The sequence below is a fragment of the Opisthocomus hoazin genome, chromosome 7 (assembly GCF_030867145.1).
Source record: "Opisthocomus hoazin isolate bOpiHoa1 chromosome 7, bOpiHoa1.hap1, whole genome shotgun sequence".
Taxonomy (NCBI): Eukaryota; Metazoa; Chordata; class Aves; order Opisthocomiformes; family Opisthocomidae; genus Opisthocomus; species Opisthocomus hoazin.
The window spans coordinates 10,496,633-10,522,880 of NC_134420.1; the positions used below are offsets into that span (position 1 = coordinate 10,496,633).

At 35.7% G+C, this 26,248-nt stretch overlaps 1 protein-coding gene across 1 annotated transcript in view; it reads left to right on the forward strand.

Moving 5' to 3' along the window:
- The window catches only part of SPON1 (spondin 1), a 214,958-nt gene that overhangs the window by 55,954 nt on the left and 132,756 nt on the right, over positions 1-26,248 (forward strand). Inside the window, exons 4-5 of the mRNA XM_009937171.2 lie at positions 21,478-21,551; positions 22,212-22,334. Of these exons, the coding sequence (XP_009935473.2) occupies positions 21,478-21,551; positions 22,212-22,334 (197 nt within the window). The remainder of the gene's footprint in view (positions 1-21,477; positions 21,552-22,211; positions 22,335-26,248) is intronic.

The following is a 26,248-nucleotide window of genomic DNA, read 5'->3' on the forward strand; positions in this document are numbered from 1 at the left end:
AAGTACTCCTATTATTGCAGAAAACTCAATAGAGATTCCAAAAAGTAACACAGTCGTAGCTGCAGTTCTGATGTTATACACACAAAAGTATGAAATTGTCACTGGCTTAAAGAAAGTACAGATTAAATCAGCGGCATACAACCTTCTCAAACTGCTGGATGTACACCAGGAGTGCCAACAAAACGATGAAGTGCCAATATAGAGTTAAATTGGCTGATTGGCACCGGTTTCCATAATCCATTTGGGCAGCTAAAAGAACATCTTAGAAATTGAAGTTCATGGGGAAAGGAAAAATTTTGGTGTTATGACTGCTTATTGACAGTGCATGTGGGTATCTTGAGCATGTACGTGCTGGTGAAAGTGAAAGGAAGTTGTTAGGTGCTTTCCAGTAAAATTTATCTGAAAAATATGAGCTTGCTCCCAGTGGTTGCTTTATTAACCTCAGAGGGTAAGTGCGTGCTCTGTTCCTAAGGACATTTCAAAGAAAGAATGAAACAGTCAACATTACTACAAGTTGCTGATGCCAGAAATTAACCTCATAATGTGGCATTTGCACTGCGGTGCAGTCCTCCATGGCACCATACATAGCAGTCGCTGATGTGGTTTTGGCATTAACAACACTTACATTTTTTCTTTTGTATGTAAAGCTTTGACCACATCTGAATTAGAGTTTACGGTTATCGTTCTTTGTAAACCATCTTTTATGATTAGCTCCTATAGAATAGCATAGAAATGTTGGACGCAGTTCTCAAAATTATTCTCTCACTTGTGAGATGTTAATGGTATAATAAAAACAAAAGTCTGAAAAGCAGTTGTTATTATAAATAGTTAAGCCCAAACTGATCATGGAAAAATTCTGAAACCTTGAACTTTAGAAGAAGCAAAAGCTCTGCGTATTTTTCTTTTTTCTGTGTGTGGTGGAATGCAAATACGTTTTTATTATCAATATATATCTGTTTCAGAGAGTTCTGATCATTTTCTTTTAGAACTTGCAAAACAGAAAGGCAGTTTTTTGGAGCCTGTTCTGAATCATAAGGATATACTTCCTTTTCACTATGACTTGGTCTACTGACTACAATATATAGAAAAGTTAAATGTAGCCACAAGTTAACCATAGCTGATCCATAAAAACTTCTTACGGTTTTAGTGCCAAATACTGGCATTTTTTAGATTTATAATGGTATAATTAAGTATAGAGGCTTCCAGGTAGTCTTCCTTGGACTAGTGCTGAGGTTTAGGAACACCTTTTTTTTTTCTTGGTTTGTGAAGTGTGATACTTGTGATAAAAACATTTGATTGCCACATTTGGCTATTATTCTTCTCAGTGCTTTCTAGGCATAGTGCATGTGATCATCTTGGTTGCAGCAAGCATAAAATGACACAGACAAATGGTAATCTGTAGTTCTCAGGTTCAGCAAGGGATGCTAAATTGTTTGACATGAGCATATATGTGTGCAAGGCTAGCTTTGTGGGTGATTGCTACTTTGAGCACTACTTTGCTTTCTAAAGCATATCTTTCTGTGTGAAAACTTAGCACAGAGGGGAAAAAAGGAAAAAAAAGGAGGGAGAGGGTTTAACATATGATGTTGCACTGTAATTGCTTAGTCAAGAACAATTCCTCCATTCTCTTCATTCCCACTAAGTAGTGACAGTGAAATCGCCTAAAGGTTCGAATCCTTCCAGACTCTTTGTTGAAACTGCCAGTGTACTGAATGTACTTCCAACATGCAAGCAACAGCTGAGGCTCTATTTGTCCAAGTGTTTCAGCCTATGTTTGAGTCTTGCTGAAGACAGAAGACTTCGCTTAGATGTTACACATTACTTGGGAGATCCTCAAGCTTTAAGCCCGCTTTACTTGCCTGGTGTATGCTAGGAATGCTGTGCAGCTAAATCCAGTTATAGGAAGGTACACAGACTCCATTATACTAGCTCTTAAAATGATTTCTGCAGATGGATGAAATGGAGAAACAGCATATTGCTTTGGGGGTGGCCGCGGACGCTGCAACACAATTTTAAGCGCCTGGATTTTTAGAATGACTTAATGGAAATGGAATGCATCATTGGCTATCAGATAGTGTAGTTAGCCTTATCACCATACTCGGTATTTGAATAGAAAGTTTTGCTATGTGGAACGAAGTTATTATAAAAGATAAATCAACAGAATGCACTTGGATCTTACTTAGCAAGAAGGATTCACTTGGTTGCCTCAGTATCTGCTAGCTTCAGAAGTTACCCAAATATTAGCACGACCAGGAAAGTGCTTACAGCAATATCTTTCTTGCTTATGGTTAAAGATATCTATTTGGACCGTTCTGAGCTCTCATGCTGTGCTCAGTTGGCTTGTTTTCTTGTTCACAATGCATCATTTAATCTTTCTATCCCTATTTACTTCTGCTTGTTCCTTGTGATTGATCAGACACTAAGGTGCCATGTGGAAATATTTTATCTTCTGATAAAATTATCTGTTCTAAAAATGGTTTACTAGATTTCTGGGCTCTTCAGAATGCATTTGTTTTCTAGTTTCTTTGAAAACCTACTGTTAAAACTTTCTTGAGATATTTGTAATTGTTTCTGATATGTGCAATTTATATAAAAACTAGTTATATAGACAATAGAGCAGTAGCAGGGCCTAGTGGTATTTATATCATCACATGGAAGTGGAAAAATTCTCAGGGGTTTGAACCAAACTGTTTTAGTATCTTGTATAAGTGAGTCTGCAAACAGTTTTAACTTTTTATAAAAACTTTTTTCAAAATTTTTTTTCTGCGTGTAGACTGTCGTGCTAGGTTTAGCATGTTTTACTTTTCAGCAAAAGTAGAATAGCACATGTGCATTTTTTTGGTTTTATATCTGACCGCAAATATTCAGAGACTGTGCTTAATTCTGTAAAAAAAAAAAAAAGCTAATGAAGATTTATCTAGCTTAATGAGGAAGGTGGTAAATATGGATTTCATTAAGTGATTACACCATGGACCAAAAAAAGACAATAAATATTTATTAAAAATTTCTTAACAGTGATGGAGAATCACCTCTTTAAGCTGTTTTTTACCCCCAGATTTTTAGATTTGACTAGTTAGTTGTATTCCTTGAGATAAAGTGTCTCAGTTCAATGTGGTACTGAACAAGCAGGTGTAAAGGTCTGGCCCATGAAATTAATGGAAAATACAGAACAAAATAGGTTTCTGCAAGTACTTTTTGAACTGTGTAATATAAAACAAGAGTAAAGTTTTATAAATTGCCTTAGCGTGTCTAATATTAAAATTTTATGGTAGGAAGAATCATGTTAATACCCAAATTGATTAAATCTGTCAGCTGGTGTCAATCTCATGAAGAGTCAAGTATTGCTAGATAGTAATTATCTTTTTCTTCGTTAGCATTTGGTCATTTTCACTGAGTCTGAGATGAATTGTTAGTGTTGTAAATGATGGCCACATGCAGATAAGTTATATTCAATTTACCATTTAGAAAAGAAACCACAGTTCTCTAGTTGGCTCCTGGAATAATCGAATTCTCAGGCAATGGATGTGTCTTGAGTGGTAAGTGTAATGAAAGTTCTTGCTGACAAATTATTTACTTCTACTATACATATAATGCTTAAAGAACTGACAAATTAAAATCCCGTATCTGTAAATAGTGTTTATTACCATTACGCTTGCAGAAATCCACTGTGTTTATCGTAACGCCTCTGCTGTTTGTTTCTGGAAATGTTTTTTATATGTTCTATAAAACATCTGTAGGGAATTGTTTTATAATTTTTGAGGAAAAGTATGAAACTTACTGTTTTTCTGCATCTGTAATTGTCTTCATGATTTTAATTACATTGGTATTTTTTTGTATGTGGTTAAAGAGTAGAGGAATTCTAAAGAATTGTGGTCTTCCAAACAAAAACTATGATATGTTTAGTATATCAAGTATGTATTGGGTAGTTGTGCTGTTGTAGCAAAGCTGTCACACCTATGAGGACAACTTCAATTCTACTCCATGGGTCTATGCCTTAGATATAATACTCAGTTTCCAACCTCCGCATGGATTCCAGCAGTCCTTTTTCTATGGAGCCTTCAAAGCTCTGAGGGTGAATGAACTCCAGCTAGAGGTTTCTGAACATGTACTTTTTGATTTCTTGTAGCTTCAAGCATAATATTCATTCAGGTCACTTGGCATCTCACTCTGAGTAAACACTACACTGAAATGTGATGTTGGAAAGACTAAAAGAAGAACCAAATGCAAAGGAACCAAATGTCACAAAACCCCATGAGTTCATAACTACATGTACGTACTGATACTGTCTTGATATGCAGCCAGATCTCTTCTCTACACTCGAAACTCATGATGACATCCAACCAGGGAGTCCTTGGGCCAGAAACAGAGCGTGAGGCATCTGGATAACAAAATCCACAAAATGCAAGAGCAGCTCTGTGGTGTGTAAATTAATATATGACCAACTCAGTAACACTGTATTAAGAGAAGTTTTTATCAAAAATGCCACATTGAAATGGTTAGAATGAAATGCATTTCAGAATTAATCTCTCTTACTCAAAGTGTTGGTATTATGATTCTCTGTCACAAAACCAAGTTGCACAAATTTACTCCTACCAGAAAGAAGTTCCATTTGTCAATGAGCTACTGAGTGGGCTTGTGTCAGTTGGACTCCTTTAAATGGGTGGAAGTTAAAGTGCTGCTTCTGAAATTGTTGCCAGTCATGTAGAAGGAACCTCTGATAAATAATCACAGAGTTGATCTTAAAAAAAAACAGTAAAGAAAGAAGAATGATGTACAGTTATGGCTGACAAATTTATATGTTACTTTTCAGGCTTGTCCCAAATGCCTGATCAGTATTCGTCAGTATCTATGAGGTGGCACAGGGAGGAGAGGTGGGGCAAGGTTTGAAATTATTCAGGTTGCTGGACTAAGGTGATTAAGCAGTGTAAGTAGATTCTTTGCTCCTCTCTGATGCTCTCACCACTAAAATATTTTGTTTTCTGTGCTAGGCTGTACTTACTTCAATGTGTGAGGTTTTCCTTGATTTGTCGGGATACTTACCTGAGTAACGTATAGCTCACGTCTTTTTGCGTGTGCTTAATTGGGTGTTTCTTTAAATGCTTTAAATGGGGTATATTCTTTAAATGCATCCTATTTGTTACAAAACACATGAAATACGATGATTACTTGTGGGTTGTATTTCTTAAAAAAGAGATTTGTGGATTTGTACTTCTTGAAAAATCACACTATTTATTTTGAAGCAGATGAGCTAACAGTACATAGTTGAAAAGCTATGAGGAATTCACTATAAAATTGTGCCTCTAAATATTCGAAGTGTAAAAACAAATAACAGAAAAAAACCCTGCTTGTTTGAATGGGATATTAAGCTTGTTATTCAGTCTTTTTCACTTATCCTTTCAGTCTTCTGGTGTGATTGTCCAGATACTTACATGTCAACAACTTTACATGACTGTTTATTAGAATACTAATACTGGAGCAATTGAGCACAGTTGTAAAGCATTTACTGAAAGCTTTCCATTATGACTACACATAACGACCAAGGAAAATGGAGAACAGTCTGCTTGCTTTGCCTAGCAAGAGCTCTCAGTAACAATTATATGCCGTTTATGGAATAGTAGAATATAAGAATTCTCATATTAGAAATAGGTATATTGATTTTTCCCAGTAGAATTAATGAGTCTTCTACATGCAGAGAAATTATCAAAATTCCTGTACTAATAGTTTTAAAGAAATAAATTTGTAATTTCCAGTTAACACATGACAACAACAGTAGCTTCTGAACTTCATTTTTGATAGAGATAATCGCAGTATAGCTTAATATTCCTTTGTGCATAGCCTAAAATATTTTATGTAGGCATTTATGTGTTTCTACACAATTAAGATAGCAATCTAAGATATCTCTGTACATCCTAACAGTTCTTAGAACAAATATAAGCTTTGATACATAGAAAATGTACTAATTTTCCATATGCGATTCTTTTGACCTGCTTTCATTTTTCCCCGTTCTTCACTTTTAGGAGTCGATGTAACAGAAATGTGCACAGCTTTAAAAGGCTAGAGACATAGATTGGAAGCGAGTAGATTTTGGTCCATTCCTGTCTTCTACACTGGGTTATCATAAACAGCTCAGCTCAATTTTTCAATGCCTCTCTTTTCTCAAAACCAGCTAGAGGCTAGTGACTATATACTACTGCAGGATAGAAAAGATAAAGTGTTAGTATTGCACTATTCTAATTCCTTAAAAATAATTTAAATGTTTTCTTTGTCCTCTTTTTTTTCCAGAACGAATAGGACAAAAATTTAAACTTTGCAATATGACTAACTTACAGTCATGTATGTCATTTTTTAGGCTAAATGCCCATGGGAGTTTACTTGTATTAGGAAGGAAGAATAACCTTCTGCATTTCTATACAACTCCTATATTTATATCAGCTCTAATTTTAGATTGTAAAAATGCATATTTTCATTTTAATATATACAGTAGCAGCCCCCTGGATCTACTGACTAAACACATCTACATTTAAAACAAAAATCCATTTCACTTTCACTTTCTCACAGATTTAATATTGTTTCTTTAACTTCACAATGGGAGCACATGAATTTGGAAAGTGTTGTAAATGTATTTTCTTGTAACTTTATGTTTCTCTAAATAATATTTTTTACAGCACAATTAATATAGTAATCCTATATATAATATATAATATATATATATATAAAATATATATAATCCTAGTTATACTGGTTTGTTTGCAAAGGCATAGTGTTGCTAAGCAGCTTAATGGTTTTGCTACTGAAAGACTTATTCCTTGAGGAGTGCAAAGCAACAGAAAAACAGTATTGAAAAAAAAAAGAGCAAGGAGAGGATGATGGCCTTTCCTCTAGTGGTAGGGGGAATATAGTTATGAAAGATAATATTTTTAACTATTTCACACTGTACCTTGAAAATACCTGATAATTGCATATTAAAAAAGAAAAAAAATCAGTGTTATGGTACACTTTGTGGTAAATGGAAGTAACGTGAAATTACTCTCATTGGTCTATATGGTTATTATTTTGCATGAATACTTGTATTTTTGTAAAATAAGCTATTTTTCAAATATAAAATATTGTGTCCTTTGATACGTAGTGGGGTAGGAATGCAGGCACTAGAAAAGTACATAATATTTTATGATAAGACACTGATATCTTTTCTCTTTTTGATCATCATTGTGTTTTCTCTAGACTTTCTGGGGAAATTCTTTGATTAAGATTAATCGTTAAGGTTAAGAGTTGACACAAACTCAAACAGAACTGATCAGAAGTCAATTGTATTCTCGCTTTATACTCAGCAAATATATAATCTTTCATTTTTATTTCTTAACAATTATACATGCGGAATTTCTTGGTCCTTCTAGATTCTCAACACTGTTCTAAAGATACTTACTACGTCTTTAAATTGTGCGCTCGGAAAAATCATATGAAGTAGCAAGCCAGGTATAGTGCTTTCTAGTAATTCTACTTTCTGGTCCAAAACTTTAAGATAAATACTGAAGCCAAAGCAAGTGGCGTTAGAAGGGACTTTGGTGAAATACCCAAGTCTTTTACTGTACATACAACAGCATGACAATAGGATGAACTGTGATTGGGTTGCCACTGTCCATTTCTGCTCTTCTTAAAGGTGGAGCCTTGGCAGTCCCCATAAGGAAGTGGTGCTAATACTTGCCCGTCATTGCCACTGTTTTCCTAAAATGATGATCCCTATTCTCAAGTGCAGTTACCCTTCTTTCAACCCAGGCCTTCCTTCAGTCTTCTTTCTGTGATTCTGTAATTCTTTTCTCTAGGCTACTCAACCCCAGCTCCTTCAATCTTTTTCCCCTTCTAGATATCCAGTTGTTCTCATTAGTCTTGTCTGAACTTTCTCCAAATGATCCATACCCTTGAAGTATGGTGCCCAAAACTGGTCATTGCAATTCTACAGATGCCTTACGTGACTCCACACGGTCTTAGAGAATGTGTTTCCACTGTGCTGTTTGCTGTTACACGGTCTTAGAGAAAGTGCTTCCACTGTGGTGTTTGCTGTTTTTCATAAAAAGAATAACATTTACTTATGTTCGTCTCATGATCCCACTAGACTTCCTTCATCCTGCTATCAAATACTTCTCCCATCAACTTTTTCCTTTCTGTCTTTGTGCAAATAATTACTCTTATCTAACACTAGGACTTTGTGTTTAACATTATGCCTCAGATTTATGAACTATTTTGCATTTTAAGCAACTGCAGCTTGATACATTCTGCAGTCAGCAGTCAGTAACTTGTTCTCTGTTCCATCATTCAAGTTATTAATGAAAATATCAAAGTATGCCTAATGGCACTGAACTTGAAACTTCAGTGAGTTCCAGCTGAGTTCTAAACATATGAAAAAGCAAATGAATTTGTTTTAAACATATGAATGTTGGTGACTAAAAAATCCTGCTATCTAATTCTGATGTGATTAATATGTATGCATTTTAAAAAAAATTATGAAAAATCTGCTAGCTTGATGTATCTGAGTATTTATGAATCTGAAAAGATGTATGAAAAATGAAGACAATGTTTTTATTCAATATTGACAAATTTGTGTTGGAGAAAGATACATCCTCAAAGAATTATTACACCTTATTTGCACATCCTGGAAAGGAAATGCAAAAGAACTTAAGACATGTAAGGATGGAAGTTCCCTGAAGTTTCTTGCACTGAAATCTGATTTTGTCTGAATTTTGCTCCCAGTAAGTGGGGAAATAAAACAGTAAACTCTGATTTCTTTCTGGCTAAGTCTCTAGCAGAGTCTGTATTTTCATAAATTTTAAGTAGTGGGATGAAAAAAAAAAGACTCCACAATTTTCTTGTTGTTTGTGGTTTGTAAATGAAAATCATTGTTAATTTAGGAGCCTGACAGCTGTAGAACATTTTCCATTTGGCAGCAGCTGTCAGTAGCACTCCAGTTTATTTTACAAACAGATGTTTAATTTGACTTCAATGCCATTGTCAGTTTTTGAGGGGAAACAAAGAGGAAAGGAGTAGAAATAATCATGATAGTCATAATTTGATTTCCTCTCAAAACGTAAAGCACAATCACTATTGATGACTTCAAAAGTGTTTTCATTTTTTATTACTGAATATTTTAAATCACTTTTCTTTTTATAACCACTTGAACTGAATTTAAGCTTTCTCAATGCATGGTAATTCATGTTAAGGAAATTATTTGTCTTATTCCAGGAACTGAAGGCATTATTTTAATGTAGTATACTACATTTTAAAAATATGTATTTTATTTATGAATCAAAATGTCATACTATTTCTACAGTCTACAGATAAGGAGATTTTTTTCTCTATATTGAAACAAGTGTACCAGTGGGCCACGCTCGCACAAACATAGTGTTGTTTTCTGTGGTCTCATAGTATTCTCATTTCACATTATTGAAAGTGAAGGGCAAATTGGGTCCAGTAATGATGAAATGAGATAATGAAAAAGCTAAGTAACATAATGGGGTTAGTTTTTAATTTTAGTAACCAATGATTTTATCCAGTATGTGCCCAGTGACTAGAAGGCTTTAATAAAATGTCCTGTTAGAATATCTTGGCAAGATCTTCTGTTACTCAAAGTATCTATAGACTCAGACAAGAGAGATGAAATTAGCAGTGTATGGTCTCAATCCTAAAACACTTTGGCAATTCTTAGATGTTACAAAGTCTAGTTTAAATTAGTCATGAAGATGGCACATCTTAGTGGTCATTTGCTCCTTTGTAATAGAATCTGTTCAGGTATTTCAAGACTGTGTTTCTATGGGGGTGTATAAGTAAACCTATAGTCAAATTTAAGAAAGAATACTGGGTGTGCCGCTTTGTATGAAATTTTCTACGTTAGCAAAATTTTTCTAGCATTCTGAGTTCAATATGTGCTGAACTGTCTGCATGCCCACAAAGACCTGGAACAGCTCTGCATAGCATATTTGACAGCTAAAATTTCAAGCACAGCTATATTTCAGTATGAAAGTCAAATGGCTGAATTAACAAAGTGTCAGATTCTGCCATCTTTACTTATATTGAATAGTATTTAAACTTTCATGTGGATTTAAATATATTAACTGGAGACTCTGTAAGGGTAATATATAGATAAGGGTCTCAGAACCTGAACACTACACTTCTCTTGATTCTTTTTTTCATATGAAGCACTGCAAAATCAATCCTGATTAGTTTGCTTAAAGGACCAGCTACATGTATTATTGCAGTTCTTTAGACATTATGAAAGGAAAAAAACACGTAGAAAAAGGAATTGTTCTTCATGTAAGCTGATCCTTGAATTGATTCTTGTTGTCTTTCTACTTATCTGGTTTGACAATTTTTTTAAGGGATTTGTGAAAAGATTGAAATATTAAATTCAATCAACAATTGGCTGGACTATTCTTTTCTTTCCCTTGCAGCAATTAAGTATCCACTTTTTCTGCCTTTTCTGCTTCATTAGATATGCATTAAGTATCTTTGGTGTCTGAACAGCAGCAGTCTGAGTGCTTTTTGCACTGTTTTTGTGAAGCAATGGATTTGTTGCTCAGTCAATTCACTGCTTCAGCAGAATTTAGTTTAAAGTCTTGCAATGCACCAGAAAGTGCACTTGATATTATTTTTTTTAATGGTTTCTGGGTTTTCATTTGCTGCAGAAAGAATGGAATTGCAGACATAGGGGCCTGTGTCTGGAGAAGGAATCAGCTGTTCATTAGGAGGATAATGAACTTGACACTCGTTCACTGCACAGACCGTGTAGGTAGCCTGGTGATACCCTTGCTATGTACCAACAACTCATTTAAGTTCTACAGATTACCTATCATAATGTCTCTTCCTGTAGAGTTCTCTGAAAATGGAATATACGCTCATTCTGTACGTAAAAAAAGGTGTGCTCTCTCATGCTGCCATTGCCTTGCAGTTGTTTGCTGTATTAAATATATGATGAGACAAGGAACTCGCATACGAAACAGAAAAATGTTCCACACTGTGAAGTTGATGCCATGTATTGAGGTACCACCATTTCATGACTGTTCGTAAAGAAATTCTCTTGTTCATCAGAGTTACTTTAGATAAAAAATACTAATGAACAGACATTTATCGAATTTCTCTGAGTAAATTATTGTCTTCAGTACAGTGAAGAAACACTCTTCGTTCTTGCCAGTTTTATAGCAATAGTGTGTATTTCTGCAGCACATAGTTCTACTCGCAAAGTACCAACTACGTTCAGGCAAGTAAATAAAATAAAGCTAAACTTATGAAAAGGAGACGAATTTCACAGATACTGGGATATGAGTTTTCTGCATTGTTTTTATTGGAAAGCAACTTGGCTCAGCAAGAGTAAAATTTTAAGTGCTGTCTTTGTAATTTTCTAGTTTTCCAGTGGCTACTCATGCATGAGAAGAAATTCAGGCTGTGATTCTCTTCTAATTAAGTGAAACTGAAGTTGATAATTGATTTCAATAGAAGGTTGGTCGGTTCTTACTAGAGTGTCATCTCACAATCAACAGCAGCATAAATTTGCAGGGCACGTAGGTTTTCAAAACACCCTCAACATCAATGTATCTGGTAATTGTACGTCTTAAATTTTCAAAGCATGTATTTTTACTCTTTCTGTGTGTTTGGTGGGAGCAAGTGATGACTGCTGTTAAGAGCAAAGTCAAATAAGTACACCTTATGTTTTTGTCTTGAAGATCAGGAGATTTGTTTTCCTTGTTGCTTCAGTTTTGAAATCTAAACCAACTATTGGAAAAGTTTAAATTGCACTGCTTGGCTGTCAGTCTCAAACATAATCAATCCACCTATTTCCCATACATCTGAAGGATCACCCCTACTTGTCTTTACAGGGCTTGATACCTTCCTTGCTCTGTTTCCTTCCATATCTCTAATTGCACTTTGTGCATCTCAGTTATCCACATTAAAATGTCTCCCTCTCAGACTTTCTAATGAAGTTAAGAATCTAATTAACTGCACTTTTGTTCCAAATAAAACTTGGCAGGGCTGGATTCCAGTTGCTAGTCTATGCCTACTTCTCAGAGCTGTTAATATAAAAGGTAATTTATCATCTTAATCCTTTTCATTACTACTTAACTACTATTCACAATGCTCCTTTAATATCTCTCTTCATGTGCTTTCCTTGTCCTGATGATTGAGGGAGATACGGACTGTGTAGCTTTTGCTTAATCCCTGATCCTTTAAGCATAGTTGTAATCACTTCCTCCATGAAATGAAGACTTTTATCTGGGTCAACAAGACTTCAGGATCCCCACAGAGGCAAAAGGCTTCTTGATACTGTTGGGTTTTTTCCCTCTCCCTGCTGCCATGTGTTGTTTTATAGAAAAGGCTTCAATACAAACCACATTCAGAAGGAACCGGTCACTTCTAAGGAGTTTCTTTGTCCCAGACTGTTTTGAGGAGCTAATCTATATCTATGTAATCATATCCGCAGTCGGACAACCCACTGCTGCAGCAGATACGCCTAGACTTTGTTCTTGCCCTTCTTGAGTATCTCTCAGACAAGTTTTGATCTATTTCCTAACCCCTATTTCTGTACCTTTCAGCATTGCTATTTCCTTAACCCTAAGAATATTTTTCTGATTTTTATGTAGTGTGTTTAGCAATTCTTTTTTCTTCATTTAGTTTCTTGATCCTTTTGTTTCCACTGTGCTCTAGTAACAGCTGTTATTGTTTACTTCCTATGTCCCAGGACGTCAGCTGCTTTAGATGCTGAATCTACCTTATCATCCTGTTCAGCTTCCTGATTCTGGTTCCTCTGAGCCTTTAGATGCCTAATTCACAACTAATCCCTATGGCAATTCCCGTGCTTATAAATCTCTTCTGCAACAATCCTTATTCAATAATAGCTCTGTCGCCCAGCCTTTACCTTTTTCTAACCTGGTCAAACATTCAATATCCTGTTGCCTTCACACAATCTGAATCAGGTAAAATCACAACCAACTCAGCCTTTTGTTATCTTCAAACTTCAGGGATTACTGTAGTCTGTTTGCTGGGCTGACCTCCTTAGTGTTCCTTGTATGTTGTCCTATTCGGGTCCTGGACACCATTTCCATCAACATACTTTGAAATTCCACCAGTGAACCAAAGGTGATTTGTGCTGTAACTTTGTACTGAAATCCTTCAAAATCTTCCTCAATCCCATGTGTAGGTGTTGTTTGTGAATGATTTGGCATTGACCTGGTACCAGGTTGATTAGGGCACAATAAAAGAGATCAGGTTACTGAAAGTTTCTGAGGCTAATCTGTGGTTCATTAATATTAATGTTCACAGAGCAATATAAGTATTGGAAGCTCTGTGTTTCCTGTCAATGATCCTGGCAGAGTATACTTTAAAGGAGACATCTTATTTGCATCGTGATAGGGGCAGTACATGCAAGTATTCCATTTTTGTGTTGTCCAAGCAGTTGGTAAGCATTCCCAAACATATACTGAAGACCACAGCTCTGGTATTGCTATTTTTATGTATTCATAGGTTACTGGGGCCAGCTTGGTTTTTTGATCTGTTGTAGCAAAACTGCTACCAGTGTTACTGGTGTGGCAGCTAATCAGACATAGGAAGGTTGTATTGAATTTGGCATTTTTAGGGCTGAAGCAGGAAGAGTGAAAACCCTGCTGTACAGATTCCCTGCCATTTCATTCTCCAAAAATCTATGTATAAAAGTTTTGCAACAATATTTGCTACAAATCCTTACTGCAACTAATTTTTGCAACCAGAACAATGGCATGAACTAGAGAATACCCTAACACTGTCCTCAGCCACAAACTTGTTGCAGCAGATGTTGGACAAAGAGTAAGAGAAGCTTGGTGAAAATCTCTCTAAGGACGTAGAATAATTGTATGGATTGATTTGATCATGCTTTGATAAGCATACGTTGCATGAGCAGCGTGGCCTTTCAGCTATTTCTCAAATGCAATTTGAATGTGCCTTCTTCCTATATACTGTCCCTTCAGAATGAGGAAAGTGGAAAAGTTACAAATCTCAACCCTTTTATCTTTATTGGTTCATTCTTTTTTTTCATTTCTCTGCACTCATATCTTTCAGCATAAACAACCAGTATCTCCTGGCATTAGCTGTCTGAATGTTAAGTAGGCTGCAGACTCAACTGTCAGCAAAAGCTCTTAGAAAAGCCCAGGTAGAAGAGATTCAGTTGATATAGGTATTAACTCTTGAAAGGTGAAAATTGTGTCTCAGCTGCACTAAGGAAAATGCAAATTTCTTCTTCATGGTTCCAGATACAGGTCCAATGAATTTGTGGTGTCAGACTTAATCTCAAGTACTAAAGTTACTGCATCAAAATTAAACTTCCTTAGGCAAATACATTCATAATATTAAGGTCTCTTTTAAGAAGTAATATTTAGCATTTTAACAGCAAATCAAGTTAGCTTAATTTCAGTGAGTGCTAATTTGTTCTGTCACCTATTGTGGCTCTTTAACCTCCAGGCTCCTGTCAACTGAAATGAGGTGAAGATTTTTCTGGATTTGAAAACATCAAATACTTTATTCCAATTTGGATTCCTGCTACTAAATACTCAATAGTCAGTATTTTAAAGTGGGTGGACCTTGTTAGGATGTTGCTCTTGACATACAATTTTTGTCTGCACAAGCAAATAATTTACTCATTAAGTTATAACTTCGTATATTGCTAGTTGACACCTCTTCCAAAACAAAAGTTGGAGAATGACAGCTCTGGTACATTTGGTTTTGTCTACTAATTCTCTTCCTTCCTTCCTGAATTCCCTAAGAATATTAAAGATTTAGAACTACGTTTCTGAAGTTTTGGGGAATTTTTTCAAGCTTCCTTAACTGGGCACTCATGATGATGTTTAACTTATTTTGCTTTTTTAATATAACACAGACCCCCCCCCCCCAACTTTATCCACCCAACTGGAGCCAGGGAAGGTGGCTTAAGAGGGGAGAGGAATATGTGTAGGATATAAAGATTGAAAGAAATACTGTAAAAAGGTAAATATGCTGCTTACTGTGTTACGGCTGTCCACGCTTGCTGTGCAATAATGGCAAAATCAGCACAGGCCAAGTAGTGACACTAAGGAACTTGAGGACTGGTGAAGAGTAGCACAAGTGGGAGGATTTGAAATGTGGCCTTTTCTTGTGGGATGTGTTTTCTGCCATGTCCTGGCATAGCAGGTAAAGCAGGCTACAGACTGAAAACGGGGGCATGGTTGCCTCTTTCATTTCTTGCTTCTCTTGAACACCCAGAGGAATCAAGTCTTTGAGTTCCCTGTGCAAGTGGGTGAGTGTCATACAGGTTGCATACGCCTTTTAAGCAGAAATAAAACAATGCTTGATAAGTTTTATTTTTTGTTTTATTTTTTCATTTTGATTTTAGGATTTGTTCGTTAATATGCAAGTCCTTTACATCAGTTCTTATCACAAGTTAGCTCAATGAATATAGCTATCAGGTAACACAACTTTGGGCTCACTAGCTTCAGAAAAACTATACTCCCACCTTTGATAGATTGTTTCCATCTGCTATACAAAAACGGTATTTAGAATAACAAAACAAATATATCCTCCAACCATCTAATCCTATCCAATCTTTTCTGACTTTTCTTTACAGTGTAATTTATAATACTTAGTTTTGCAGCTCAAGGAGATGCTATTTGCCACAAAAAATGGTGGCTAGCAAAATACCTAGTGAAGATAGAGCCTACAAATAGCAATGGACTTTAAGCAATGTGAAATTTTCTCAAGAGTTCTAGACAAACTCATTTGATTTTAGATTTAATATTTAATATAATTAATATTTAATATTTATGTCTTGTGGCCATTCAAGCAAAGAACAGAGAGCTTTTCTGAGGACAAATACAAGATAGCAGCATATATAATTGTGTTTTTCCTTAAAGCTTTTTCTTGTATTATATATGACGGCCAAATCAGTCCTGAAGTCAGTGAGCTCCCATGTATGCGTGTGATGGTAGACCCAAGTATGATGTAAAGGACAACCAAAAGGATTCTGAAGTTAGAGCAAATTTGTAAGACAAGTTTAGAGTACTTTGCTCTTGCTGTAGGGCTTTTGTCAGTGAAATTTTTTGGTAGTATGGGTGAAATGTTGAAAAATAAAACTGAAGAAGGATATTCTGTTGTATATATATGCACTGAATTTTTTAGAAGTGAGCAGTTTTTATTGTTTCTTATCTGACTAATCTATTAGAGAAAAGGTACTCAACCTGTGCGGGGAACTAAATGTTGAATTACAGCAACATTAATAAATTTAAATGTTGAATTACGGCAACATTCATAAACTTCACATTAATATTACTTTGTTTTATCCAACATCAAATATCATCTGTTTTTTTTCGCTCAAACCGTGTTAACAACGTACTTAAAAACAAACAAGTGAACAAACCCAACAAAATGACAACAAAAAATGCACCATCTGTGTTAGTTCCTATGTTAGGCATCAAGAAAGAAAAAATGTTACTCCAGAACTGACCCTTGCCAATGACTGCTGATGACAAAAATAGATTCTGGTGTAGATGGAGATTGTTCTTTGGTGAGACTGAGTGCAGTTTCCTAGTTGAAAATTATTTTAAAGAATGTAGTTGTCAAATATCCTACCAGTATAAAAATTGCTGGGCATCTAATGGCTAAAGAGTTGTATATGCTTTTAGAGGAATTTTAATTTATTTTTAATAAAAGTTCCCCTTAAATATTAGAAAGAGAAGTAAATGTTATTGGTAAACTTCTAGGAGTTTGCACATTTCCTGACCTTGTAAGTGTTTGACAGAAATGTAGGTTTGTTTTTTTCTAGGACAACACAGAAGGAAATAAACCAAGAACGTCCTAAATAATGCATTAAAGTTATGAAATCCACTGGCATGAAGAAAATTACAGCAGGTGTAAATATATGGTTTTCACCTCACTTTCTAGTGAGAAGATAAATGGTACATTTAGAAATTCTTTATCTCCAAAAGACAACAAAATCAAAAAAGCAAAAAAGATTGACATCATGTTAATTATTATTGTTCCTGATAATTTTCTGGGGTGGGAAACAACTTGTAATAGTGTAATTAAATTAGCAAGGCATGGAATAATTAAGGAAAATAATGTTTATGGCTGGAAGGGCAAGGTAAGGTTAACTCGTAAGTAATATAGAGCAGAAAAAGTTTCTTACCTGCAGCCCAATAGTTTATGATTATTTCTCAATATCCATGTGAAACTTAGGGTATCCTCACCAGCTCTGGCAAAACCTCTTTTATTAAAGCGTAACTCTAATATTGTATTTAATGGTTTTGATGTAAGCTTAAAAAATATTATAGGAACAATTCTTATACATCCTCTTCCTTCTTTTGTCACATCATTACACCCACAGAGGCAATTTAAAATAAGAATATTTCTGTTGATGTTAGGATTTGACAAAAAGAGTAAGGAAGGTGATCTAAAGCTGTTTCCATGGAAGAAAGAAAGAAAAAAAACACCAAACCCAAACCCAACTGTTTCTGGTATGACTTGAAGCGTTCCCCAGGCTGCTCTGAATTTTTATAATTTATGACGTTTCCTGTTTGTTAAATATCCCCAATGCAATTTACGTGACTTTAGTAGAGTTTTCACAGCAGGATGGTGCAATCATTGTGGAACAGTTGTGGAAAGGGAACTTCCATTTCCAGAGAAACCTTTCAGGGAAGGTCTCACTCCCCTCATGCTCAGGTGTGGTCTGACCAGGCTGAGACTCTGACCTGCTTGTATCCAACCTACAAAGTGCTGAAGTAGTATTGCCAGAACAAATATTACAGAAGTTACCACATATTCCTTGATTTTGCTGAGAGAACTACAAAACAGAAATAAAAAGTAACAATTTTAGGAGGTTTTTAAAAATAAAAACAGGTGCTACTAGGTGTATATATGTCTGTAACATAAGGTTTTGCTCCTTAGTCTGGTGATGGAAAACCTTTAACACAAATCCAGAAGCATCACTTTGAAGATAATAGGAAATAAACAGATTTTTGAAGTCATATTTTTTTCCTTTTTCTTTTTTATTCCATGGTATGTTGACAGTCAAAGAGAGAAATAGTCAGTTAAAGATCCACTTAAATCTGCTAATGTGTAGGGAAAAGCAATCGGATCTCCCCTTCACATAAAGTTCAGACAGCACTGGAGGTTGGAAATGGCAGGAAGGATTTGTGCAGACTAAGCAGATGTGTACCTTGTGTAAATTCTTAAGAGCTTTCTTGCCTCTCTGTACAAGTTAGCCTTTCCATTTTTAAGCTATTTTTGTAAGCCTCAATACCGAAGGAAAGAATCTTTAGTCCAAATCAGAACTTTGTAGAGAAATAAAACATCAAAAAAAAAAAGGGAGGGGGGGGGATGGAACAAAAGATAGTGATAGAAACTAGGCAAATACACTGATCAGATACTTTGGTCTGTCTTCAATCTAGAAGCTGATCATTGAAACTATGAATATTTTAAAATTTAAATTAATATTGTTTCTGTCTGTGTATTTGTGAAGTTGTGTACCTGCTTTCCGGTATTTATGCAGCCATCTGATATATCAATCTTGTTCCACTTTGAATCAGTAACATAACTCCCTTTTAGATTATTTGCTCCATATATAATTTTAAACACAGCTGAAGAGACAATGACTCAGAAAGCTGTGAAGCTTTTGTTGTTAGAAAAGGAACTGTTCCCTTGACATTTCACAGTGACAAGCTAACTGCAGCAAAAAGAATAATATAAGTACACTTCAGGCTTCACACAATCTTTTTACATTTCATTTCTAAAATAATAGCTTCTGAAATTAAATACTCATAATATCTTTGTTATCTGCGTATTTGGGAGCTCCTTTATCAAGCAACTGATTTCTTGTTTGTTTGGATTTTCCAAGTGTGGTGTTTTGTTTTGAGGTTTATTTTGTTTTGAGTAAGCTTTGGAAAACCTGTTCTTTAAAATTATATTTAAGGCACAGGATCATAGAATAATTTAGGTTGGAAGCGACCTCTGGAAGTCAGTTAGTCCACCTGCTTGATTGAAGTAGGTGTAGTTACATCAGGTGGATTGAGGAGGTTGCTCAGGGATGTGTCTGATCAAGTTTTGAATGTCTCCAGGGATGGAGGTTGCACAACATGCCTAGGCAGCCTGTTCCAGTGTTCGATCACTTAGAACATCCTTGTGCTGAGAAAGGTTTTCCTTGTATCTGCGTGGCATTTATTGCGTCCTCACTTGCCTGTTGCCTTGCATTGTACCACCATGCACTTCTCAGAAACATTTGGCTCTACCTCTTCTGTATCTTTCCAATAGGCTGTTGAAGACAACAAGCAGTAAGATCCTTCCTTTGCATCTTCTTCTTTAGACTGAGTGAACTCAGTTCTCTCAGCCTCTCCTCAGACATCATGGGCTCCATTCCCCTAATCATATTGGTGGCCCTTCACTGGACTTTCTCTAGTAATGCAATGTCTTTCTTCAGCTGGGCAACCCAAAACTGGCTGTAATAATCCAGATGTGATCTCACAAGTACCAACTGGAGAAATCATGTTTCTTGACTGGCTTGCTGTGCTTTTGCTGCAACCACGCAGCAGGCTGGTGGTTGCCTTGGCTGCAAAGGTGCACTTCTGGCTCATGGTCAGCTTGTCCACCAGGACCCCCAAGGCTTTTTCTGCCAACTTGCTCTCTGGCTAGCAGTTGCCCTGTACTGTACTGCTGTAACTGCATTATTGTATCCTATGTGCAAGACTGACATTTCGTGGGGTTCATGCCAACCCATTTCTCATCTGTTGCAATCTGCTTGTCTACTATTTAGTAGCTTTACCCTCTGGCATGTCAACTGCTTCCCCAATTTAGTATGATCTGCAAACTTGTTGAGGTTGCATTCCACCCCCAACTACGTCAATGAAGATGCTATTGCTCTAGTATCAATCCTGGAAGATGGCTGCTGGTAATTGGCCAGTGTATAACAAGATGAAGTGTCTTGACAATATATGAGTTGTGATGATGCATGTACATTTCAGCTTAGGTTGCTGCCACTTTACATTTTATTAATCGTCCTGCATGACTGTTTTCCAGTTTTATGGTACAGTTTGAAGAACCATGATTGATTGTGTATCAAAAATTGTAGGTGTTTCATTGAGTCTGTGTGAAAGTATTGCTTCTCAATTGCAGAGTAGCATCCAAGAAGTCTTTGAAATTGTCTTTGGTTTTGAATGCGAAGTCTGGAAAAACTAGCATAGAATGCCACTGTCACAGGATGGCCATTGGGCTCATATTCTTGCTAATAGTTGTTTGGGTGGTTTTCTTTGTTTTATTTTTCCCCCTTATTTTTTGTTAGAAACCTTGAAAAAGTTTTCTCAGAAAGCTTTCATTCTGCTTCTCACATACTTGGTCAGTCTTTTCTGGCAGCATTTACATTGTGCCATAACAGTTCTTGTATGAGTAAAAGACAGATTTAGCTAACTCTAGGTTTCATTCACTTTCTGGTATGTGCTGCAGGCTCGTATTTGTCCCTATTGTAGACACTTATAAAAAGAAGATAAAGTTTACATGTGAATGAAATTTTTATAGTTAAAAAGTGGTCAACAAAGCTAGTTAAGTTTATTTAGGACTGGAAGGGATCACCTGAGCCATTTGAACATACTTTCCAGTTTATTATAGTTTTTGACATTTACAAGATGATGGTTATAATACCAATCTGCAAGAAGAACTTGACCTTGGTGCTTTGCTGACTTACAGATCTTTGATGCAGATTATGGTCTCTCAGATGGGAGGCTAAAAATTAGCTACATTTCAGCAGTACAATTCCAGCTCTAAAAAATAAAGTTGCACAGTAACTCTGGTTTTCCCCTTATCATTTTCAGATTCAACCTCCCTGCCCTCCCCCTCCTTGCCCCAGACTAAGGCTTATAAACTTACATTTTGTTTGAACTATAAGCCTTAATAAAATATTCTAAATTTAATGAATTTTAAAGTGGCTTTTCTTTTGGAACCTTTGAATTGTTTTTAAAGACTTTAGCTTATGCTAGGTCTTTTTCTAACTTCTATTTTACATGATATTTGCACTGAATTGCTGTCATATATTGAAGTATTTGTCTCTTCAGAATGCCGTGTAATTTCCTACAACAGCTGCTTGCTTTAGCTGTGCTATTTTTCTGAAATTAAATATAATTTCAGTATTTTAATATAAGATTTGATTGAAATATTGAATATTCAGTTGATTGTCATGCGTTTCCAGAGTACAGATCTTCACCATATGACTATGATCACTTCTCTAGAGGTAATAACATTCTAATTTTCTCTAAAACATGACGAAACTCAAGTGCAAGTTGAAATAAAAATACTCTATGTGTAGTCCCGTGTTGTGTACATGTATTGTCAGAAGAGGGGAAATATGCCTAGGTCTTAACAGACTAGTTCTGTTCTTTTGCTACTTTATCATGCATTATCTTCTTCCTTTATGGAATAAATGTATTTAAAACCTTTTTTTTTTCCCCTTTATAGAGCCAGTATTGTGCAGAAGCGCATAATTTATTTTCAAGATGAGGGTTCTCTCACCAAAAAAATTTGTGAACAAGGTAAGGTAAAGTAAAACATCTTTCTTATCTCCTTATCATGTTCTACATATTTCTTTTAATTTATTATATCAAATTTAAATTTTGAGGCCTTGAACAGTTTCATCTGTGTTCAGATTTGGGATCTTCCATTCAATTATGTTCTTCCTTATCACGTACACTGTTCCTCATTCAATCTTCCTTGCCTTCTCCTATATGTGATACTTGCAACTTTTTACCTGGTCTTCGTGTGAAGCCCGTTTGCCTCCCGGGCACTCAGTTTATTGAATCCTTGGCTATTTCATCCTTGCCTAAGACTAAGTATTGCACTTCGTTATTGCATCCCGCTGGAGAATTTATATGCTTTGGCTGTCCAGAATTTTCAAGCCTATTTTGTTTTGAGGTCCATGTCAGATAAAAATCAGAAACAAATGCATTTTGAATCTGAAGATGACTGAAATAGTAGCACCTTCTTACTTAAAAATGTAGATTTAAGCCATTACATCCACTTATAAATATGATCCAGGTATTTCAGGATTCTAGTTTAGTGTAGCCCAACTTAAACAACAAAAAAATGTGTTTAACTTAGGTTTATTTACTGGAGTATTTAGTATGGCAACTTTGCTGTAATCTGTTGATTTAGAGTTGTAACCATTTTCTGTGGGTACTCTGCTGCTTTTTCAGACTCAGCCTCAGAAGGTGTGACTGACAAACCTATTTTAGATTGCTGTGCCTGTGGAACTGCCAAATACAGGCTAACTTTTTATGGAAACTGGTCAGAAAAAACACATCCCAAGGATTTTCCACGTGAGTATCATTCTTTTACTATTGTTGTACCATATAGGGATTGTGAAGAAGGTTGGAGCTTGTTGTATGACACAATGTTACTTATTTAGAGCTCAGCAGTGTAAATTACGACATACATGGAACACTGCTAACATTCAGTATTGAAAAGTCCATGAATCTTTCTGTGAATGTTATACATATAAATTATATTGATTTGTCTGACGTTTGTAACTGAGGTGTGTATGAGATCACATTTCTGAGATTTATTTGTGGTGAGAAAGGTTACTTTTTATTTTTTGTTTTAATTTTGTATTTTTTATTGAAAGCTTGGACTGGCTTATAGTGTACAGCTACGAAATGAGATTTTAAGAAAGAGGCCACAAAGAATGGGCAACACACTAACAATCTGATTTACAATCTAGCTAATCTAGCAAGCGTGTTTTCATTCAAAGTTTTGCTGAGCGCTGAATCGTGCTGCCCAAGGACATTAATTGGATGTATAGACCTTAGGTTATTCTGTCTGCTTTGTTGGTTGAGTAGACAGATAAAATACACATTCTGAGCTTTGCCTGTCTGGGTTTTTAAAGTTTCTGAACTACAGAATCAGGATTCTTGTTGCAATAACCCAAGTAGCTGTAACTGTAAAAAGCTAAAGTTACACAAACGTGTATTATGCATTTCTTTTTTCATTATTGACTCCACTGTCTGTGGCAATAAAGGCTAGGAAATTATTTGAGAACATGAGTCACATTTACTGGTCTTTAAACTTTGTTATGTTTTTTGTGGCTGATGTTTATTATATAGACTTTATATGGTTTTTATTATTATTTTCAAGATGTCAAAATATCATAATTCAAATATGGTCTGTGTGTCAATCAGCTCGTAGTTTTAACAGCCTAAGCAATATTGGTTATGTTGAGTCTCTCATAGATTTTAAGTTGAAGGTAGCATTGTTCAAATATTTTTGTCAGCCTTATACATGGGAGATAAAATAAGCCAAAACCAATAATTGCAGGACTGCTTGTTTAGGTTGTCGATTGATTTGTATATCTACTGAGTTTGACACTTTGTATGCATTATTTGTATGGATTCAGTTGGTGGTCAGAAATCGAGCATGGTTAGAAACGATTGAAAACTATGAAACTACTGTGACTTATTGATGTAATATTGGGGATAAGTGACTTTTTTCTTTTAAATCCAAGTCAGTGAGCACACAGAGAATGTGGATGCATGACTGAAAGTAAGCAAGTTGCAATAATTTGCCACATTAGTGGCAAACTCTGTAGACTGTTATCTCTCCCGAGGTACAAAGTGGTGAATTACAGTAGTGTTTTATTTTAAAAACTGGAAAAGTGTAAAGATAACCATATAATACTTCCAGGATTAAGTCCAGTAATAACAGCTGATAAGATTTTACAACGAAATTTCTGCAAGTTGAGAAAAAGGTCTCATCCAGATGTAGTGATGTTAAAAATGAAAAATAGTCATCGACATTATTCTTTAAAATGTTGAACTTGTGTAGTAATTGCTTTAAAATAAAATGCTACTCATGATGGACTGTGGTAAATCACTAGTTATTTGCTAAGCCATCACATAAAAAATTCTGCTCTACTCTTATACCATGAGTATGGCTGAAATAGAAAGCAGATCATAAAACTTCTATTTTGCATCTTTAATTTATGTTTTGAACTGTTGATAGAAATGTTTCTGGAAGGTACAGTGCAAAACTTTAAACGCTGGGAAACTATTTTGAAGTTTTCACAGATTCTACAGATCAGGAATAATTTTACATTTATTATACTAGTGCAATTAAAATACCTCTGTTTCATTAAATTTAAAAGCATATTGTCTGTTTAAAAGTTATCAGATGTGTAGGTGACCCTGCTTCGGCAGGAGGGTTGGACTAGATGACCCACAGAGGTCCCTTCCAACCCCTACCATTCTGTGATTCTGTGATTCTGTGTGTAGTCTATAAAGCATTGCATAGAATGAAACCACTGCAACACAATCTTGTCCTGAGTGTGCCAACCATCCAGTGAATGGAGAGAGGTGTACCACAGCTGTAGAAAAGGTCCAAAAGCTATTTATGAGAAGAATTTTGCTTTTGTGGATCTCAGACTGAAAAAAAAAAAAAATTAAACTGATTTGTAAACAAAGACTTAAAAAAAGTGAGCATGCTTTTCGGGTAATTTTTGCAACTTATCACAACTCCTGATAATAGGACTAGTGGAAGCTGAGTATTTAATTTGTCATTAAATCTGGGTCAAGGGGAACTATTAAATTTCCTATCACATTTTGGCAGACAGAAATATTTGTATTCACATATGATCTGTGGCTTAAAAGCATTTATACTCTCTGGGTATCACTCATATGATAACAGACATCTTATACTGCTCAGATCATTTCACGTAGACAAATTTCTTTGATGCTTAGAGGAAAAGGTTTAAGAGACTATTGAGATGTCTCTTCATTGTCATCAGAAATGGGAGGTTCAAGGTGAGGAGTGAAACATTTGCAAATGTTGCATGAATTTGTGAAAGTTTTAAGGTAGATGTGGTATATTTTGAACAGCTCATGTAGGCAAGTAGATGGGCCCAGCTGCTTTCTCTGCAGAGCTAGTATCTATAGGGAAAGGTGTTTGGTGGAAGAGGCTGGGCTCTGATTGCAAAGATATCAAATGTTCTTGATCTGTTTAGGATGGGGAGTGTGCGAAGCTTTGAGGCACATGGAACAGTTCACTGTCCATTTTAATAAAGATTTAAAGGCACTCTGGTTCCTCTCTGTAGTGACACGTTTTTCTTTTGTACGCACTATGTGGAACCTTCTCTTGTGAAAAGTTTCAGTAAGTGTCACTTACTGTATTTCAGGGAAAGCTGCTGTCTATGACTTGTGAGATAATTAGACCTGTGTGCTAGGAAAAAAGAATGGGCAAAACTGGTGGCCCTGTCACTGGGGCTGAAGGACAGAATCTCTCTGTGGTATGACAAGGTGCCAGTGTATATTTCAGGAACAATTGCTAGATCTTAGACCAAGAAACCATCTTCTGACACTGTAGTCTATTCAGCTATTACCTGTGGGGGAAGGGAGGTTTAGTTTTGCTTTATTTCCATTTGGGGATCAATTACTGCTTTAATGAACTCCGAACGCGTGAAGCATGCTACAGTCAGTAAGTATATTTTGGTCCAAGTTTAGCACTAAGAAAACTATGGAGGCTCTGTTTGCTGTGTTGCTAGGCCATCTCCCTCATCTATCTATTCTGTTTGCTATATTTTTCTAGCTTTTTTCCCCTACCATTGGAGTTCATTTTTTATTTCTAATCTATTTTCTATTCTCCTGTGATTAGGTTCCTGCATCTGACTTTATTCAATTCTCTACATTGTCTTTTTCAATTTCATTGTCCCACCTTTCACATCTTGAACTTGCATTCCTTTTGTTTACTTCATTATTCATTCTTCATTCATTTATTCTAGTTTTCAGCTGATTTTACTTCTACTCTCTACCTTTTGCATTGCAAAGAAGAATGTTAACTATTGTCTCATTCCATCATTCTGTCTCACTCATTTCCTAGTCTTTGCACTGTTACCAGACTGTCTGCTTAAGTGAGCAATTCATTTTCTCATCCTTTTCCTTTAAGCCCATATCTTTGCAGAGTGTTATCTGATACTGAAGCAAAATCATTTTTATTTCCAGTACTTCTGTGACTCCTTATTTCTGCTGAATTCTCTTTTAGATTCCATCATGCTTCTTGAACATTTTAAACTTTTACATTTTTTTCTTTTTTTGTTCAAGAAGTCCAGGAATTTGAGCAAGCAAACTCAGCGAACATGGAAGCGCCAGAATTCACTTTGCTCACTTCCTAAATTAAATGGAAGCCCTACTAAGGGTCAGGGTGAGGATGGGGGAAGGAGACATGTATACATGTATAATTTAAGTAT